Source organism: Nothoprocta perdicaria, unplaced genomic scaffold, assembly GCF_003342845.1.
Source record: "Nothoprocta perdicaria isolate Ctin4 unplaced genomic scaffold, notPer1 scaffold_8, whole genome shotgun sequence".
NCBI classification, from domain to species: domain Eukaryota; kingdom Metazoa; phylum Chordata; class Aves; order Tinamiformes; family Tinamidae; genus Nothoprocta; species Nothoprocta perdicaria.
In genome coordinates this window covers 7,964,769-7,986,619 of record NW_020456087.1, presented here as the reverse complement: position 1 = coordinate 7,986,619, position 21,851 = coordinate 7,964,769, and the positions used below count along the sequence as shown (strand labels likewise).

General features: G+C 36.7%; 1 protein-coding gene across 6 annotated transcripts in view; it reads right to left on the bottom strand.

The window, feature by feature from the left end:
• MIPOL1 (mirror-image polydactyly 1) overlaps positions 1-21,851 on the bottom strand; it is a 168,358-nt gene that overhangs the window by 17,815 nt on the left and 128,692 nt on the right. For all 6 annotated transcript variants that reach the window (XM_026051823.1, XM_026051824.1, XM_026051822.1 and 3 more), the window contains one exon: positions 1,936-2,166. In XM_026051823.1, the coding sequence (XP_025907608.1) occupies positions 1,936-2,166 (231 nt within the window). The remainder of the gene's footprint in view (positions 1-1,935; positions 2,167-21,851) is intronic.

The following is a 21,851-nucleotide window of genomic DNA, read 5'->3' as shown; positions in this document are numbered from 1 at the left end:
ACACTGAAGTTTTTAAGAACATCTAAAAATTTCCGCAGTGTTGTCAGAAAACAGATTATCAAAGGCTTAGCAAACACTACCGAATGACACAGATGCCCAAACAGGCTCACTGTCTCAAATACTGTCTCAAAGTTTTAAATTATTCTAATTATGTCCTTTTTTAATGAAGTTCATAATGATTTTTCTCTTCTGTTTTTTAATTGTTAGTGCATTAACCAAGCATTTCACTGACTAATACTAAGAAACTACTTAACAGCTATTTTAAGCTATAACTACTTAACACTGCTGAAATACTCGTACCATCTGTCAAAATTAATTTGTGCTTGGTCATTTAAAAAAAAAGGTGGACAGACATTTTGGAATCACATTTAGGCTATGAATTGGAGTTTCACATTTCAAATCGCAACAAGCGCACTTTTAAGACCGTGCTAATAATTAATATTACTACAATTAATTCCAAGAAAGCCTTTCAGTTGCCAAGTTTTAAAATTTGCAGTTCCTCTTTGAAATGTAGAACATCCTACATCTTCAAAATAAAAAGCCAAGCTAACAAATGAGTTCCTGCCTAATTGCCAAACACTGATTCGTATAAAGCAGTTGAGGTTACAAAGAAATTAGGAATTCTCAGCCTGGTTTCCCTGATGATGAGTAAGGACTGTCTGTGTAGTTCTCCCAGAGGTGTCAGAGGAATCTCTATAGTGTCACACAAGGGTTCTTAGCTCAAAGTAAACACACTTTCCACAAACTCAGCTGCTTAATCTGTTTGCAGGTTGAATTATAAGATGGGGGTGGATGACTCTGGGTGCTGGGAAGACGCACAGAGCATTTCCACAGTTTCTTGATAAAAAAGGCCGGCTATTGTCATCAAAAGACTTCACTCAATTGTTTAATTTCGCTATAGGCGCAGTGGGCTGATCTTAGAAATAATGAAAACTAACCTGATCAAAATTTTCCCAAGTAGCTGAGCATATTAAATGACATAAATACTTTTCACTATACCACTCCATCACCACTACTTTAATTCAGGTTTTGTCTGCACTTCTATTAAGTCACCCTGTTTACATGGGATTAAACAAGACTATTTCTCTAAAAAAAAAAAAAAGCAAAAAACAACTTCTCTTCAATATTCCCAGTCTACTCTTAGTACGTCTTTATAAAGAAAATGAAATGAAACAAAACAGCTTCAAACATGCACAGAAAAGTAGAAAGATTTATCCATTATTATTAGTAGTACTATAATTTAATCACAGCTTGACTTAATGATTTTAATCACTAACTTATCAAGAAATTGGTAAATTGTTGTAAATTCAGTTGGAGATATAAACTCAGAATATAGAACTGAATCAAACAACCACAAGGAATTTTAAAATGATGTCAGAAAATATGTGTTTTCATATATATATATCTTAACTACCTAGTTACAAATAAATTAAAGATATTAAGTTTTTTTTTTTTTTTTAAATGAGAATACTAAGCAGTTTGTTTATTCTTCTAAACAGCTTGAACTTTTGGTCATACCATATTATAGGCCAATTTCTAGCTGCTCTGGAAAATAACTTCAGACATAAAACTTAAAGACAAATATGAAATGAGGGAAACACTTTGTCTGGGGGAGCATTGAGAGTCTTAGAAGAATGTGAAAAGGGTATTTTGCAGCTGACAGATGAAATGTGGGTATAGAAGGGCTAGTCTATAAAAAAGCAGGGTGTACACAGCTGCCTATGTCCCAACAACCAGAATTTCAAAAGCTTATATGCTAGTAATAACAATTATGACAAGAAGGACTTCAGCAGAGCAAGTTGGAAGTGTAATAGCTTTTTCAGTAGGGAGTCTTATGATGGGAAAGAAGAGACAGTCCATGAAGACTCCCAGAAGCAGCAATATTTCATTTAGCTATCCACTGATTTTTTTCCTAGGAAAAAGCAAAGGACTTACTTCTGAATTTTGTCATCAGCCTCCCGTGAAGCCTCCAGGGCTTTCTGAAGCTCCAGTTCCGTGTCCTTCTGCTGCAACTGGGCTCGCTGCAGTTGGGCTCTCAGTTCTTCCACCTGGCGATAYAGGAGGGTCACAGTGTCCTCCCTGCTTTTCAGACCACTTTCAGAAGCACCAAAAGTGCAGGTAAGCTGATCTTTCAGGCTCATTCTTTGAGACATGGACTCATGCAAGCTGGAAAATCAAAATCGTATATTTTACTAACTTTCTGATTAATGCTGCAAGAGTATTACACTTAGGTTAATCAGGACTTTTAATGTTATGATATACGGATCCATGTGTGGTAATAGAAGAACATGCTTTATCTCAAAAGTGATAAAAAACAAAGGTTTTCATAGAAGACTTCATATAGTGTATAAGAGMTATTAGAATTAAAAAGTAGCAAAAAATCTTATTGCTAAATGAAAATTGAAAAAAACAGTACTTTTCAACTGTAACATCTTCCAGATACAATCTCTACTGAATTTGAGCATCATTTCCTTGGGATACACAGCAGCAAGTGGGTATTGTGATTCATATAAAATTGAATTAATCAGTGCAAGTTAGTAAGTGCGTTCTCACCTCATGTTACATAGCACTTTTAGTGAGCAGATTTGTCAACTACAGATGGTTTATCTGTAAAATATCATATTTTTCAATACAGTGACAGGAATAAAAGTGCTACAATGTACTAGAAAGAAATAATTACATGAGCTGGATTTGATTAGAAATACAAATGATTTGAACATGTTAATCAACTGTCCGTATTTTTGTGAAAGGAAACTAAATATTTCTTGAAGCTAGTAACACCTATGCTAGAATACACTGTGTCTTAAACAGCCTCTCCATAGTAGATATAAATAGGTTACCTGCCAACATTTAAGTTTTACCACTGTGTCCTTCACCATAATATCAACAATTTCTTGCAAACACATTTAGAACTTACTCTTTTGATCATACTCAGGCAACAAGTGAGACACTCTTACCAACTATGTCACATAAAGTGTGATAGGTGTATATCCAACCAATTCAGTTTTACAAATGAGTTTGAGGTATGCTCATGGAGATATGAAATCATAAATCATGAAACTAACAATCTTTCACATATAAGCAATGTATACAGATATAAACAATGAATACAGCTGCGCAAATTAGAATACAAGGCAATTAGTTGGATGCCTTGTACCTGAGTGCCAGAAAAATCTGGACAAGTCAAAGGAAGATCAGAAATTAGAAATTAAATTGCATAGGGATTTGAAGCAATAGATTTATAAGAGTCAGAGAAACAAATATGCCTGGATCCGCTAATCATGGTAAATTCACTAACAATGGTAAATTAAGTAATGAGAAGCAACTGAAAAAACCTCTGTGACCGACCATGTAGATATCAAACATTATTTCAATTGTGGTTTTGTAGAAGCAGTGCAGATTGGTTAAAATACTCAAGACACATTCTGCATAATGCTAATAGGTGCTAGTAGATAATAGCGTATTTTCTTTCTTTCCAATTTATTTAGCCTTTTGTACAGGAAACACCCTTCATTCCATAAAGCTATACAGGAAAATCGTATACAAACAAAATACAATATAGGTGTACAAGCAAAACGTGAAGGAACTAATAGAAATCCAGAAGCTCAAAGGTCAGAGTGTTGATATGTCATTACACCTGCTACCTGAGGTTGTCTGAAAATAATGCAAAGAACCTTTCAATTAAATGAAGACATATTGAAAATATAAATATTTATAAGGGGACAAGAAAATGCATAGAATGGATTCATTAATAATAAAAATATTTTAATAGCTGCCCACAAAATCTTCAGTGGATATATGGGTTCCTGCTTTTCAAAAAAAAGAAGGAAAAAAGGAGAGCACAAATATTCCAAGGTATGAAAAATACAGATTCTAAAAATATTGGTCCTTCATGACTTGGCCTCTTCAGAAAGTATTGGCCCAGAACAATACTGCAGGCAATATTAGCATTACAGGTTTTATCTTAAAATGATCATATTTGAATAGATTCTGATGTGAATTATTTTGCAAGCCAGCATGATTCACCCAGATAAAGGCAGGGTTACATATGTTTTAATGCTTTTTTTTCCCCAAAATGTCCAATCACATGGTATATGTTTGGGTAAAACTACTTTATTTAGTCACTTTTGATATTTATTAACTTGAAATTCCTTTGTTAAAGTCCAGGAAATTAATACTGTCCAGTAAAACAATACTGATGCTATAAACCAAAAATAAATGTGAATTCCTGACCCGAAGAACAGTTCATAAAAATAACAAGTCTTTTGGCTTTCTAGGGCAATATGGGTCATACTCTTTCTCACTAGAGCTTGGATCTGACAGCTGCAATCAATGGTCCCACCTGAACTGAGTCCAGACAGGTGAGGAAAAAGTCCTACGTGATTAGGTCGCTCAGGAAACTCCTGAACAGCCAGATAGCCAGAGGTTCTTCAGTGCTCTAATCAGAGCAACTTCAAGTCTGCTTTTTTTTTTAATCAGTTAAAAGTGTTCCCAAGGGATTTGATTTTGGCTTTTGGAAAGTCACTGTATGAAGTGCTGCTCTTCTACTACTTCTTTCTTTGCCAAGCATACTTCTGCTGGAAGGTGGGAAATGATTTTCCACCTAAAGCTATTACAGAACAGCTCAGAGAAATCTTCCATCTAAAGAACTAAAAAGAAAAAGGAAAGAAAAACAAYATTCCTGCTCTCTCCCATACCGAACCTGGTGACAAACATTACGCCCTATGTTTCCAAAGGCATATATGTTTGACCTTGGTTTTCACCACAAATGTGTCTGATATTCAAGCTTCTGAGATCTCTCAGACCTCAACCTGTCCCAGGGCAGTTTGGAAGAGGGCATGAAGAGTACTCATGGGCTAGCCAGCACTGATGACTTGGGAACAGGGCTGCAGGGCTGCAGAGGTGCTTTTAACAGATACTGTGATGCAACGATATCAGACGATATACAAAAAAAAAAAAAAAAAAAAAAACAAAACTCATATGATCTACAAGGACTTTGACACTAAGCTGGCCTTGCTGCACAACGCAGCAAATATAATGGTGGAGTTTGCATCACATGTGAGTGCATTTGACAGCTGTTAGACAGGCAACTAGATGGAATTACCCTACCATAGACAAATATTTTACTAGCCTGTGATTATGTGCTTTCCTCTGCAATTACAAGCATTAAGGTCACATCAACCCTCCGAACATCACTCACTAATTCAACTAGGTAGCAGCAGTTGTGTTAGACTCCATTACAGGGCAGAGGCCACACACTGTACAGTATTATAACAGTAATGTATGTCATATATAATGCAGAATATGTTCTGTGCATTCTAAGGGTCCATCCAGAGAGTGTCTTTATCTCATGTGTGGTGAATCCATATATTCTTAGCCTAGGATAAGCTCAGGTATCCTCTCTACTTCATATTCTTTCATCAGACTCAAGGATGAGTCCACTACTGATTCTATTCTCTGTGTTGGTTGGTGATACAAACTAAAGTTTTACAGGACTACAGGTTGACATACAATAGCCAATCATGAATAACCTTGTGGWTATCCATACCATCCAAATTCAGTTACATTTGAATTTGGACCAACAGTGAGCAGTAAATGATTCCAGGCTTCTCCACTGACATGATCTAGACAACATCTGCAACCTGTGTAAATGTCCAAAGAGTGTGGACACCATATAACTTAAGCGTAGGCTCAACATTACGTACAGTGTGAATCTGAACTGACTGTCCTCTTCCTTAGAACTTCAACTCTCCAACAAATCTGGTTTAAAGTCATTCATTTTCTTGCCTTTAAAATGAGGACAATTATACTACTGACCTTTGCTGGCGGTCTGAGCTCCACTAGTGAAAAAGATACTTGTCACTGCTAAAACAGTCTTAGATGCAGCACAATAGAGCATGGATAAACAACGATGGTTGAAGCAGAATCCAAGCAAAACACAAATGATGCTGATAAGCAGAAGGAAGATTTTGAGAGAGCTTTTTCAGCTCTTTGTCTGGCTGCACAAAACCTGATAACTGCTTGTGGCTGAGAAATGCTCCTGAATTTCCTGAGAACATATATGATGCTCTCTCACATATAAGTAGATGCAGCAGTATCCAAAATCAAGACCCTCTATAGCCTCAGGTTGATTAATTGCTAATGTGGCAGATGACAACTCAGCTAGTATGTTCTTTTTTGTCCCACAAATCTGAATTTATAGAGGAAACTACAATAGACCTTATATTTTAATCCTAAACATCACAAGGCACATGTTAACATTCATCATAGGTCCTCATTGTTCCACACTAGAGGTGTGTTAACTACTTCACACACTTATTCAAAGGTTTCGATTATTTTCCACAAATTAGGAGACTGCTTTCTCTACAATGCAACAGCAACTATTGCAGATGCTCTTCATTGTTTTATTAGACTGTATGTTAATCATAAAACTCAGGTTGCAGTAAAATGTTCCCGTCATGCTCTGACTATATTTTAATCTAGCCATTCCCATTCAACTATCTTTGAAACCTTGCTTATAATGATGTAAAATTAAAGTTAATCTGATTTTTWAAAAATAATTCTGTATTGTACAAAGCTTTCTTTAGCACATTAGAACTTACAGGAAATAATTCAGTTATCTTTTATCTGCTCCTTATTGTCAATTATATACTTTGGTCATCCTTAAATATTTGCCAATGACTTTAGTTAACAAAATAACTTTAACTTAGTATTTGCAATATTGTAGCTACTCTCAACAGTAATAGATTGTTTAGGTAATACTGCAAATACAGAGGCAATCTTATCTATTAATCGAAGACAGAACTGGTCATCAAGAGTGACCTCAGTATTTGAATATAAAGGATGTTTAAGATGATGCCAACAATTCCATACTTCGCAGCATGTCAGAAAACCCTGAGCATTTTTCCTAGGAAGTGCTAACTGCAAGAGAACAAGTCCTGGCTCAGCTGAGCGAGAGAGGCAGGAGGAGGGGCACCAGTGGCTCCAAGACTAGATCTTGTCCCACCTTCTGCGTTTCCGAGATGACCGGCAGCCCAAGCCTCTCTGATGGCCGCTGGAGGCCACTCATCGACATGGGTCACTGCAGGGGTGTGGGAGGGGGGTGGCGATCCTGGCTATGGGCCAGGAGGGAAAACAACTAGGTCAGGGATTTGCTGAAACACGSACTGAGACAGCGCAAACACAGACTGAGGATCTTGCCCTAAGAGTTAGAGAGCTACTTTTTACACATTGCAAATCTTTTTGACAATTTTGGTTTTAACAATAGTGTATTTTTTTCCCAAAATACTAAACATAGATAAGAAAGCAATAGCTTTTGTTGTGCACTTGAATAATACAGTCGTTGGAGCAGGTGGAAAATAGATGATTGATGCTTTATGAATTACCTTTTACTTTTTTGATGATCCTTTTCAAGAGCTTCATTCTGGACACTGTATCTTATATAGGGACTGTGATATTACGGCATAGATGAATACTAGGCCTCCTGAGTAGGTTTTTCAGGATCAACTTTTTCCTTGTACAGCTTGTCATTGGAAATGACAACAGCCTCTGAATTCCATGTTACAAGTGATCTACACACAATCTTTTTCTTTGGAAATGAACAAAATTCTCCTGCAAAATCTACTGTGTCTATACAAGTGAATCATCTGTTGTACCAAATAAACTGCAACAATTCAGATAAAAGGAATAAGAACTGAAGACTGAAGAAGTATCTATATATATATAGTGAAAAGTGATATTTCATATATGCATCCATATAAATAAATCTGACAGTACTGCTGTCTATCCTAACACAGACACCAAAATGACCTGAAAACAAGTTCAACATAATAACTATGTGCTATTGACTTTTATTTTTGTCTCCAGGGAATACTGTTTACTTTGCTTCAAAATTTATATGAGTCATTTTGTTATGTGCCTTTTTTAATTAGTTTGAAGGAAACAGTAATTTGAGAAAGAGAGCGGAAATCAATTCTGATTCGATACTGATAGCTACTGTCCGATGTAAACTGTGTGTTCTTTGTAATTAAATGTAAACACGTTCAGTTCTAAAGTCCAGCAGCGATGACAACAACTACTAGAAAGGATTGCTTAAGCACTGGTCAACTGATTCTTCTGAACCTTTTGTTCATACCGTAGGTGAGCTTGTGCAATCTGWGGCAGGGTGAATGCCAGTTGTAACTGACTTTATTTTAGGTCATCTTCAGAGAAAAGACTTGACAAGAATGTGGAGTGCTCTGTAATACCTCAAGTTACCCATTAACTATGTCCTTCTGATAGCTAATCAATAGCATTGCATGGAGCCAAACACACTGCACTAAACTGCCCCTCTTCCAAAAGCCAAGTCTTGGTAAATATTTAATGGCAGTAAAGGTGTTTTGACTGTTATCAATCTGATATGTTTAAGAACTCTTGAAAGAAACTTTATCTTGCTTCTCTCTGCATAAATAATTTGTACAGTCACAATTCTAGTCATATGCAAAAGTACTTAATAATGTAATGTGTTTAAATCAAGCCTTTGAACACAGAAAATGTAGTTTCACTCCATATACCATGAAATAAAGAGAAAGCAAAATTTATTTCCTTGATAAAATGCCAGCTATAAATATACATCAAGGAACCCAGCCCTTTATAGGGCAGTAGTAGATACTGAGCCAGACTTGCTCAAAACCTGTTATGCAGGTGCACATTTGAGATTTTCTTACACAGCTTTGGTTTCTGTAAAATTCCTAACTCTCACTCACATAAAATGGCCTAGGATTTTTAGCTTTTCATAGGCAAAAACAACCTGTTTAAATAGCTGTATTAAGATCTAGGGACTTTTCACTACCGTGAAGACATTCATCTTAGAGTAGATATTTCTCAGCTAACAATCAGTAGTTAAATTCTCAGCTAATTAATTTTATTGAGATTTCTATTTTCTATTTTTTTTTTTTTTGTGCAAAGCACTTTGTCTAGATCTCTAAACAGACAAACATTTTTATCCTTATCCTCAAAGAAGGTCCTCCTATTCATGAACCTCCCTGCTACAGTCAGGTAGATCCAAACATTTCCCAGGAGACTACACAGACCTATTTCATGCCTCTGTGTTGATATAACAGAATTGAAGACCCCTTCCCCCAACACAGTCTTCCAGCACTCTCTGCATGAACCACAGTATGAGCCTGTGTATGCTGAAGAAACTGATTCACTAGTGGATCCAAGCTTTTTCTTGGAAAATAATTTGGGAATAAAGCATTGATAGTGTTTCAGTTTCCAAAATGTGAATCATTGAAAATGTTTTCTTAGAAGTATAAACATTATTTTTTTTCTCAGTGTTTTAATGACCTCTTTAGTGTTTTCAATGCCATTCAATAGATTTCAAAAATAAAGACTGGAAAAATGACTTCCAGCTACAAGTAAAGATACCCAAATGGGACAGGAGATCTCAAATTAATAGTAATTGTTTCTGATGATCATAATATTAAATATATATAGATAAAGGTATACAAATCAAGCAAGCATTAAGGCATGCGGCACCATTCAGGAATGATGACCAGCTAAAGAAAAATTGTTGCTAATAACCTTAGAAAACATTTTCTATTTAATAGAATGTTATCTTTATAAATCAGACGTGATCATGAATTTTATGGTTGTCCTGATTTGCTATTGTGATTAAATTCCCCACTGAACAAGGGAAGAGAGATGAATCTGTCTTGGACACTGGGCTGGAAGCCAGCCCTGCCTTCTAGCATGGCCAGAAGCATCCAGCTGAGTAGATGGAAGAGAAGAGTGTCTCCAAGAGAATGCAATTAAAAGACATATAAAGAATAGAAACATGTTTCAAAGATGGAATAATCAAATACATATGGAATTTGAGAGAAGGATGATCTCATGGATGAGCTGAAAAGTCCTAAGCTACCAACCCTCTGTACAGCTGGAGTGTCATGTGCCACTCTTATCATTCCCTTTTTGGCTACTGATTCAAGTGGTTAAAAATCCTTGGATGATGGTTTCTTTTAAATTAAAATATACTTTTTTTTGGAGACTATTTCCCCCTGCTCCTAGAAAATAAATCAGGAGACATTTGAACATTTTTGTCCAATTTTTGCCCTAGGTGTTACTGGGACACTGAAGCAACTCTGATTATAGCCAAGGCAGGTGTCTCCCGGGCCAAGAAGTGAGGTAGATGGCCAAATTCTAGCCTAGCACATGGGTTCACATGTACCACTCCAAAATTGTTGATAAGTTATCAGGGCTGCATGTGCCAAAGTTTAAGAGCCCTCACCCAGACTGGTATAGATGTCTGCAATGTCTAATTTGAAGTTATCTTGGCGGCTTCTACACAACAATGTGGTCCTCGGTCTACTATGCAGATACACCCTTTGCAATTCACCTCTTTAAAGACTAGTAAATGACACAATAGCAATGTAGCACTACTTTGTAAGTTATGTCTTACGTAGCCGTGGCTGCCAAACCCTTATTCATATAAATCACACAGCTCCCTGGACAGTTAAGAGCTAAGAAACAACGCAGTTAAAATGACGGCTTAAATGATAAAGGGAACGCCTGGGAAATTTAATATGGGGGAAGTCTGCTTCCCCATTGTACCAGTGCTTACTGAAGCAACTGGGCAGACTTGTCTGGGCCATTCTGCTTGCATGAAACAGGGCACATGCTGGGGGAATGATTTAGTGGAGTGGGGATCAGAGCTCTGTCTTAAATTCCCCATTCTATCTCCCATCTTCTGTGTGGTACAGAGCACGTCACGACATGCAAACCGCAGCCTGCCATACTGAAAATGGGAGTGAAGTGCCTTTCTCTTGCTTTTTTCTTTTTCTTCTTTCTTCAAATTCTAAGCTTTTGGGGCCCAGGATTGCTTCTCATTTTGTATGTGTAGAGCGCCTGGAAATGTGAGGCCTCCATCTTGGTTCAGACCTCAACACAAAATATTATTCATGGGAAGATACAAAAGAGGTGATTCACTGCACAAGTGCGCTGGCAGCACACATCAGCATGTCTGTCTGCAACAGACAGATACAGGCTTGGGAGTCTTATGGAGCAAATACTACAGTTTCAGCAACAGAAGCAGTTTCCTTCTCCCCACTGCAACCATGACCACCAAAAGGCATAAGCGTTTCACAGTCTCCTGGCGCTCTCTTCACCTAGAGTTAGTTTGGAAGCTTTGTTACCCAAAATGTTGTCCTTTGCTTCCTCCCAGACAAAAGTAACCATTAGCTGGATATGGCACACGGACTGCAAGCTGAATCGCACGATTCACATACATCTTGGAAGGTCAGAGATTAGACTAGCCATTGCTGGAGAAGGAACAGAGAAAAGAGAGCTCTAAGGTTTAAAGGTTGGAAAGAAGATCAAAACAGATGCTGAAATAAATTTTGTATCTTAAAAATTTTAAATCATTTTCTCTCACCTCTTTCTTCCTATACCCTCATGAGTATTGATAATTAGTATAGTGAAAAACAATCTGTCAAAGAATAATATTGTCATGCACTTTAAAGTAGTTTGAGGAAATAGGAAAACAGTGCTATTAATTTAATGACGCAGGAATTCTCATGAAAAAAGAGCAGTTTTTTCCTTTTGTTGGCATATCATTTCTCCATAAGCAGTAGGTAAAAGTGAAATACTGTAGCAGGAAGTGCATTGGTTGCACTGAACCAAAGAAGTAATTATTTTCTCAGAACCTGACAAGGAAATTGAATGAATATGGGAACTCTTGTGAAATCTAGCCAACACTGAAGTGTTTAATTCTTCTACTCCTTTTTTTTTTTTCTTGACAGAACAAGATAATTATTCAGCATGAGTACTACCTGCTATACGTATACATGTTCAACCAACATTTTAATTTCCTCTGATAGGGGAAGTAAGATTGCTCAAGTAGAAAAAACGAATTCCTACATCATGATATTCCTCATTCTACTACTACATTGTATTCCAAAACTGAGGAGAAAGAAGTACAATAGGTTGACATATGACTCTCTTGGATAAAAAACAGTAGGGAAGAGAAACTAAATGAAAAAAAATGAGTCAGTCTCAACCTCTCTATTACCCCTGTTACAGAATATTATTGTAACCATCAGAATCTGAGGTTAGATGAGACTGGATAAAATTAAAATCCTGTATACCTAAGAAGTAAATGAAAAGAAAATCAGAAAATATSATCACAGGAGAGCAATGCTCCCATCCTTCTTCCTAATCCTTTAAATAAGGGACAAATTTATGGCTTTTCACCTTCCTCCTTGGTGAGCGCTCCTCTCACCCCATTTCAACCTTTAGTGACAGTAAACATCATTATTATGTTTCCTCTTGAGAAAAACATAAAGTTTCTCAGTCTAGTAAAGAATGACTTGAATTTATATGTATCAAGAAACTACAGGCCGTAGTTAACAGTGGGTATTTTTACGCTGTTCTTTTCTGTGTCTAGTACAATTAAATACTTTTCCTCCTGATTTCTGGGAACAGAACACCAGAAGAGAAACAATATCAGAAGATATTGCTTTATTAAAAAAAAAAAAGGATAAAAAGAAGAAAAGTTCAAGAGTAAAAGCAAGAAGTGAGATAGATATTTAAAATTTTGTCCTTTACCTCAGTAACCATGGGATAAGTATGATACAAACCCTTCAGGGTAAATTTTGAATGCGACGTACAGAGTTTCTTTACTGAGAAATGCACAGATCATACTGTATGAATCAAGCTTATGATATGCCCCTAAGTTATTGTTTCATGGACAGTGGTGAACGGATATCATTCCTCTGTTTAATCAGGAGTTAAAGCATGTACAGTAATTCCTTATTTTCACAATATTCCTTCTGACAAAGATAACAACCATGAGAACAGCTCCCAGCTGGCTAAACCTGACATACAGGTTTTGTTAATAAAAAAATGCATGACTTAATTAATGAAACGGATCTATTAAGACTGTCCCCCAATCTACTACAGCGGCCACACCTACAGCTGAACTTCATATGACCTAACTTATGCAAAGCGAATTGTAATAACTTGCACTAGAAGCGGCTACAGAGAAAAGGTTGCTATGAAAAAAAATATGACTCAGAAATGCATGCAATGCCCCTAGAGGAGAAAGCTTAACATCTTTACCTTTAGTCAAAGTTTGCTTTTACAGTGAATAAATAATTGAAACAATTTTGCTAAACTGCGCAAAATTATTTCATCTAGAGTAATTATGTTTGATCCATTAGCACCTGATACTATCTATTGTCTAAATTGCTGGCATTCAATCCACAAATAATGTCAACAGTATTAAAGTCAATTATTGAAGCAATAGTGGTGTGAGTAAAAATCATTTATGTTCTACATTTTGTAACCTGCCTCCAGAATAATCTTCAAAAGAGATTTCATTATATCAACACCTTTTTGAATTTTTTAAAGGCAATTTTTTCCTCAAGTCTGCGAGCTTGGGTTCTTTCAACTCACAAACAATTTACTTGTTTCTTTTGCAAGCCCAAATCTCTAGCAATCTACTAATTTTACATGTTTCTCTGTTCGCATCTAGCTGTCCCATGCTAAATGAATATCCACATTCACTTCAATGTCGTCAGGCTCAACACCTCCTTTGCTAAACCAGTTCCCTCCCTCCTCCATCATAAGGAATTGTGCTTTTATAAACAGAAAGAAAAAACACTGCAACATTTCTGCAATGGAGTTCTATATGTATTTACTGAATTGAGAAAAAAGACACCCCCACCAAACCTGAACTAATACCATAACTGGACTGATCTACCTAAAAAGCAGATATTCTTTTTCCCTCTTACGGCTTTATCCTTATTTCAAAGGGTTCCAAATACTTGCTGTCTTTTAGAAAAGGAAATATTATGAACTCTTTCAGATTGCATTCTCACTCAAAGCGATGAATGCCACAGTATTCGCCAGAATAAAAAGCTACTTTCTCTCCTTGGAATAGTAACTTTACAGTAATTTGGAGGAAGCAGGAGAAACAGTTGGTCATTAAGTATTAAATGTATTAAGGGGGCACTCACAGTATATTGCTTCTCTGGAAAAGGCAGGTCTGTACTTTCATTTCAAAAGGACTGCTGCAATACAATAGCTACTGTGATATATTTAGGCTCTCCCCACTTAACATGTAGCAGAATCTAATAAAGAAAACTTAAATCAATGTATTTTCCAAAAATGTATGAGTAGCACTATTCACATTTTACAGCTTGGGGAATMAAGAGGTGAAGAAAAAACATTCCAAAAGAGGCCCTTCGTTTTTACTCCCCAAAYAGAGACCTTTAGGACTTGATATTTGGAAGTGTCAGGGACTAATATTTCCAGATGAAAACAATGATAAATCAGAATACTCAAAGCAGGGCCCCAAATCACCTCACCAGCATGTAAAAATCATCTACATCTCCAGACCCATGTCATTCTTGAACTCCTGCTTGGTTCCCTAGAAACCTCAGACCTTAGCATAYGGACAAAATATCCAATGACAGTTTTTTATTGGGCGATATTTTCAGAAATTGAGCTTCTGAGTGCATTCCAGAAAAGTTACCCAAAAAAGAAATGACCTAAGCCATATGGGATTCTTGCTTGCTTGATAAAAGGATCTATGTCTTCTCCTGAAGCAGAAGAAAAGGTGAGTAATATCAAGTCTGGTACCTCAGGAGATATGAGACATAATTCTCTCTAAGGAGAATAATTAAATGTCCCACCCCAAGGACACTGGGGATATATTCTTTACAGTTTCCTTTCTTAGTGCTAATTCTTTATGCACTATTAAGGCTTAAAATTATGACACTTTGATGAAATGCCTATCTTCCTCCTTTGAAGTTTTAACTAATTAGGGTGGTTATTAGGTTATATCCTTAAATCTTAAACAAGCAGCTTCAAATAGTAACAGAGATAAAGCCACAAGATGATTTCAGACCACATAGATCAGTGGGAGAACCCCCAAGTCCAAGAGAAATTATCTGTTCATAAAGAAGTCCAGAAATGGTTCCATACTGACAGAAGGATGCAGACTTGCTATGTACTAAGCTTTTATGGTACATGTTTTGTGTGATCTGTTCTGGAGAAAATTAATTGAATTGTTAGCTCTGCCATCATTAAAAAGAAAAGCAAAAAAAAGCAGTTTACAGGAATCTGAAGAACAGTGGTTAAATCTTATGCCTAAAGATATATGTTTTGAAGGGAGAATATAACTTAATTCAAGAGTCATTTGTCAGGGTGGAGTGGATGACAGAACTGTTTAAATGGCACCAAAGCTTTGGGACACAAAAAAAGAGATACTATACAGCAAATGAAAAGAAAAAATCCTTTTGCATAAATACTTTGGCTAAAGAACCCAGAATTTGATGCATATTTATCTGCAGAGAGTAACATCTTGCCTTTGTTTGTGGCCATTAAAATTCACTTCACTGACTGTTAAAAGTGAAGYACAGAGGAAAAACTTAAGGAGACGATGGGAAAGAGAAACGGAGTATGACATTCCCTGAGTAACTATGGTGTGCAGGGGGAGAGCTCCCCACCTGCTTCATCAGGGACTGACAAACGGAATGTGAGAACTATCCCGGGATGAAAAGAGACATTCTGAACARTTCAGCTAATGGGATCACACTGGCTAATGGGATCACTATAATTTTCTTTGCTTCTGTTGGTGTATGTCAAAACTCTGATGTTTGTTTAAAATATATTCTCTTTTAGCAGGCAATGGGCTAAATCTTGAGGGATTTTTGAAAGGCTGGATGAATAAACATATCTTCAGATTTTATGACTTGTGTGGAAAGTCTTTGGGGTAAGAACACTTTAAGTTCAGAAGTTTACAAATTGTGAGAGCAGTCTTTGTAGCACCTCTGTCAGAAGAAGAAAAAGAAACAGAAGGCTTGGATTTGTGAGTATTGTATTGAACAGACATTTATYGCTACTGCCCTCACTTTGTGGTACAAAGGTTACAGACACTTTGCATTTGTACAAGCCCCTGGTTGCTATCCCTACCTGGGGTAGACGAGAGAATAAAACCCAACTGTACTTTAAGACCAAACTCTATTATGGCATATTCGTATTTGGCAAACACTGACAACACTTGGGAGTGCTGTAAATAGTAATATTACTGCTTTCTGTAAGATCCGGAAAGGTTGTAAGTAAGCCAGCATTTGGGATACGATTTACAGAAAGTATTCTGGAGATGTTTCTAGAGATGCTTTCTAGGTTTTCCAATAAGGTTTTAAAAATAAAACAAAATATGTCAAAATGATCAAGCTTTGGTGCCCGTAGTTTCAGTGTGAATCAGTGAGCGACTGGCTTTCGAAAGCTGCACTTGCAAGTCCATTTCTAGTTTGCTAATGCAAACTCAATTGCCTGCAACTATGTATCTGAGATGAAAATTTTAGCCACAGGCCCAAATTTTGGCCAACAGACAGATCTTTTGGGGGGTCTTTTGCATATTTTGCAGATTTTATGAAACCTTACATTATTGGATAGATATTGGCCCAAATCCAATCCACAACTGCAAATCCAAAAAAACACCTCAGAGAAAACTAGCAGCCTTATTGGCTTTGTAAAGATTTTATTTTCAAGAACTCAAGACCCTTTATTGACTAATGAAAGGTTGGGTCCCCAAGCCCACAGACTGATCTTGCTTGAAACATATTTTAATCATTTCAGAGTGCTAGCAGCCATCTGTCYGAAGAGCTTGACACAGCATAAACGCACTCTAAACTGCAATTTCCTCTGACTCCAAACCCTTTCCAAAAGTCAAATAGAACCCATAGACACAGCAACTCTGAGACACAATTCAAGAGTGAAGAACTCCCCTGTTTATTAAACCTGGAGATCTGACAAGACCGCCGTTATCACCTGTCACATCATTAGGTTTAATGACACTACAGTTAACGATAAGCTAAATGAAAMCATTGTCATCTCCTATCTTGTAACAGTAATATCCAGCTGTGTCTTACTTTATTTCTATCCCATTTCTACTTTATTTCTACTTCTTCCTATTTTAAAAGAATAGTTAAAGGAATAAAAGTCATTTTTTTTTTCCTGCTGCCAGCACCAGGAATACTAACAAAACAAAACCACAATGAATGAATAATACAAAAGACAAATAAGCACTCTTTCTTTTTCTTCACTACTTTTCTACTTTCTTTTATAGAAAGATTCAGAAGACAAGCAAACAAATCCCAAATAAACTAGCATATTTACAGTTTAGGCTAATGGCTGTTGGATAGATACTGTTTGCACATACTAGTCTAGTCTTGCCAGCACTGAATACAAATTTACATTGAAAACAGAGCAATTCYTTACATGTCAATATTTACCAACAATTTTCACAAAATTGCCACAATTGCTTCCTACTCTGACTCTTGACACAACTTGGCCTCCTCAAGTTCATTTTATGATGACCTGTGATTTCAACCTGGTATCTAAAGAATAGTACTGATAAATCCCAATCAACTCTACAAGCCTGAAAGCAAAAATGATGTCGTACATGAATCAAAAATATGTAAATGATCAAATTCAATAAATTTCTCTCAAAAATTAAAGCTGCAGCCTTAATGACACAAAAGTGGCAAGAGCTGCATAAAAATATCTTAAGACTTACTGGTGAATTCTGTGTCACAGACCATGCTTTGCTCCAATTGTCAGGAGCTTAAGTGGGCTCAATGCTGAGGTTACAGGACTTGCAGGATTTCTTCCTTTAGAGGTCAGATCTGTCCTTTTTACTCCCTTAGGACATTGTACATCTCAGCTCAGTAGCCTTCATACCAACTAGATAGCTAGCTAGCARTGTCCAGAATGTGAAAGGAATATAGTATCAGGCCAATGGGCATGCTGAGAAAAAGTCCTTTTGGATCCCTAAACAGGCACTCAAAMCTAGAGCAGCCTAGAAATTAAGTTYATCTACTGTAGTAGCAAGGAAGAGTTCAGGCTACTGTTCAGGCTACTGAACAGACAAAACGTGGCCCATTCTGACTCAGCAAACCAAGATTTTACAGGCTGCAAATATTTTACCTGCATTTTACAGATATGACAACATTATAAATATCCTTTAAATATTATTTAAATATTTTTTAGTCATTTCTACACTCTCACCTTCCAGTGCTTTTTCCTGCTCCTGTGTCACAGTTTGCTACCAGTTTTGTGCTTCTCATGAAAACATTTGCAGGTGGGTGTGCTCAAACCTGTATCATCAAGATAACCCAAGTTAAAAAAAAGGAAAAGATGGTAGCTTCCAAGTAGGCCCTTGCCATCCCCAGAAAGAAGAGCCTTCACAGCAGTGCTTAAGGAATCATCTATACCATGCCAGTTACATATAATTATATTATGTTGGACCTAATGCTAAAAAGCTTCAGCTTCCAAAACACAAACTTCTATAATATTAGTTAGAAAAACACGTTATGGATGGAATGGAAAAATGGAAAAAAGTTCCGAGAAAAGGAAACATGGTAAAAAAAAAAAAAAAAAAGACTGAATACAGGAAATGTCTTATTTTTAGGTTCTGTCCTTATAAACACAACAGGTGCCTAGTACTGAATTCTTAGCTGCTTGCTAATAGAAGTTTTCCTTTGACTCACCTGGGAGGATGGCTAAGCCAAAATACAGAAACAATAAGGTTACGCCTATCACTGGGCAAAAATCACTTGCAGGGTAAGCCTTCTCACCAAATGAACATTTTTCACTGGAAAACATAAATTCCAATTAAAAAATATGTTGTCTTCCTTTGGAAAATTTCTAAATGAAAGTTGTCCTTTCACCTTGATATTTTGACTTCTAAAGCTATTTTGTTTCAGCTATTTGTTTTGCACTGAACTAGCATTTACACAGAAAAACACATCCTTCGCTCATCAGAAATGTAATGAAATAGAAGAAAAGACAATGTTGTTATGTTATTTCTAAATATCACATTCATAAAAAATTATTTTAATACAATATTTACATGGCAAAGTGGATTTTTTGTCATAGTTTTAGATTTTCTGTTAAAAATTTCATGAGAAAATTTGTCTTTCAAAGAAATCTTTTATATATACAGTTTTTTTGTGTATGTCTTTAACTTGCTACAGAGAAGACTTATACTTATCATGTATCTGTTTTCCTTCCCTGTTCATTAAGTAAGAGTACCAGCACATTCATTGTTCATAGACCCTAAGGGTGCTGCAGAAAACAGTAAAACTTCTTATTCAGTTTAAACAAATAAAGCAGCTGAAGCCCAGGTAAGTATGCAAAGTGATTCCTTTGTGTTTATCCAGCTTTTCAGTTGCAGAGTCAGAATATTTAGCACCTGTTCACATACTGCTCTTTCCAGATAACAGATTTCATAACGCTGCATATACGCTTTATAACTTTTCCCCATGCGCCTTTCAAGTATTCTTACATTATAGGCAATAGATATTAACTCCAGTAGTCTAAACAACCTAGTTTTTAAAAGTACTTCTACAGAAGTAACAGAGTTTTTATTAGTAATCAACCACAAACTATTGGTAGGGGTATTGGCAGTGGTCAGTAGATTGCTTGTTCTTTGAGAGATTTTAAATTTTCCTTCAAATAATTCCATTCTATTAGGCTTTAACAAATATAAAGAACAATGTTCTTATTCCGAAAAGCTCAGAACAAAATTATACTTCTAAGACAATTCAATTCACTTAGAAACCAAGGAACTCCTCACATAAAACCAAATGGATTTAAGGTAAAATCCAGAGGAAAAGAATAGTCCTAAATCAAGAACTGTTAACAGAAAGTTAGCAGGACCGTATAGACAGAGTCAGGAGACCATGTCAGCGTCAAATTGCAATGAATTCCTTTCTGTCATGCAAATCCCTCTTCTTACAGGAGAGCAGAAACTCATCTGGATTGCCTGACAAGGCAATCATTCTTTTAGGTCAATTTACCCAAAAGTGGCAAATAGGAAGGAGCTCTTGCTCAAGTCCAATGAAATACAGTATAATCACTCATGGAGGGCTTCTAGATCTAGTGCTCTTGGGACAGCAAATGACTGGTTGATACTTACAAACTTGAGTGTGCTGAGCTTTAATTTAACCCATCCACTAACAGAAGCAGCAAGAGAATTAATGCTACCAAGTTAAATTAGAATATGTAGAGCATGTCAGTGCGTATTCACGCTGCCCACATTCTTCCTCGGCCCTGCTGCTCCATGTTCTCTATTGGCACGGCACTTCTAAGGCCGATAGCCAGCCTGTGGAAACATTAGGCAGAATGTTTTCATAAAATATAAGTCAGACGAATTCAGGCCAGATTTAACAGTAAGAAGGCAACTTGAGTTTACTGTAACATTCACCTCATTGCCTGCTGCAAGGATGGCATGGGCTAACTCGTTATTCCACAAGGCAGATCCCAGCTGACAATCACTAATCCCGCTCCCTAAAAGATTTTATAAATGACTTCAGTGAAGTAGGAAATCATTTTTCTTCACTGTAGCCTTTTTCTCCAGTCGAATTGGAAACTCTTCAAAATTGTATCAGGACAAAAGATATCTCAGAGAGCAGACCTCTCTCTAACATCTCCTTTCTGTGGAAACAGTCACATACTGCTTGTACTGCTTGGAGTATGGATGAGAACCTGGTCTGCCATAACTCGAGGAACTCCTATGCGCTGTTTTATAAATGCAGTCTCTTTGGCAATTCAACTACAGCAGCAGGGACGGTGATTAATTGTTAAGGACATGAAGACTAGGATTGGGGTGGAGGGATAAGGGTAAGAGTAAGAAGTCCATTAAAGAGTAAAACACATATGGATAACAAGGCAGAGTGCTGCTCACCTACACCTGGACACTGAGGCACATAAAGCTGCATAGTTTTATGCAGCTGCTTTAACAGTTAGCTGATCTTTTTTATCYTCCTCTGCTGCTTGATCCAGTTCAAGAAATAGACCCCAAAACCCGGACTTTTGTCTCTTTAACACTGCAGGGAGCTGGGACAGGGCCAGCAAGAAGCAGACAAAGGGAAAGAGCAGAGTGGGGGTTGCCAGTGAGAAAAGGCATGTACAACCACAGCCCAGAATGCCGATGCTGCTGGTTGCAGCGCTGTGGAAAGGGGCACAATAACWGCGAAACCTGAGCCTGCCGATTCTGAATCCCAGGGGACTTTCCTAACTAGGGTGTTGGCTCTCCCAGCTCCCAGGAGTTGACTAAAATTTTCTGAAATATACACGTTCCTCACAGGAACTTTGCTGTCAATCAATCTGATTAAAAGAAAAATAAATCAACTAATTCCAGCAGCCAGTTCAATAAATAAACAGGAAGCATGCATGTTTAAACAAAACAAAACAAGGCGCTTCATTTCTTGCACATTCAAACCTGTATACAAAGAAAATAAACTAAAAAATATAATTTGGGTGTTACCTGCCTTTATTTTTTAGAATTATAAAAGACAAAGAAAAACCTTATTGTTTCCTTACAGAACKATTGTTTTCTTGGTGTTGGACTGCATCTAATTGCAGTGGATTGGGTTGCTTACAAGAAGACACTGCACTGTGTCCTACATGTAAGCATTTCATATCTGTGGTAACAAGAAAGAGAATCTTTCTCTTGGTAGTGGCTGTGACTGAAAATAATAAGATTTATGTTTGATGACAGATGTCTGAAATTCTAGGATAAAACAGGAGTTGATGCTTTAAAGACAGAGAATAGTTCAAAGCACTCTTACCTTCTTCCCTGATCTCCACAAAACTACTATGAAAAAATTACAGCACGTTTACTAAGACATTACACATTATTTGGTGATTTTTCTTAATGAACCTAACTAGTCAYCTCATTTTACATATAAAGCAAATAATTCTGAAACAACTACAGTATTACTGTACATTATTTATGTATCTATATACTGTGGATAATTACTGAAACTACAGATCACTGTCATGTTAGACAATAACTTACA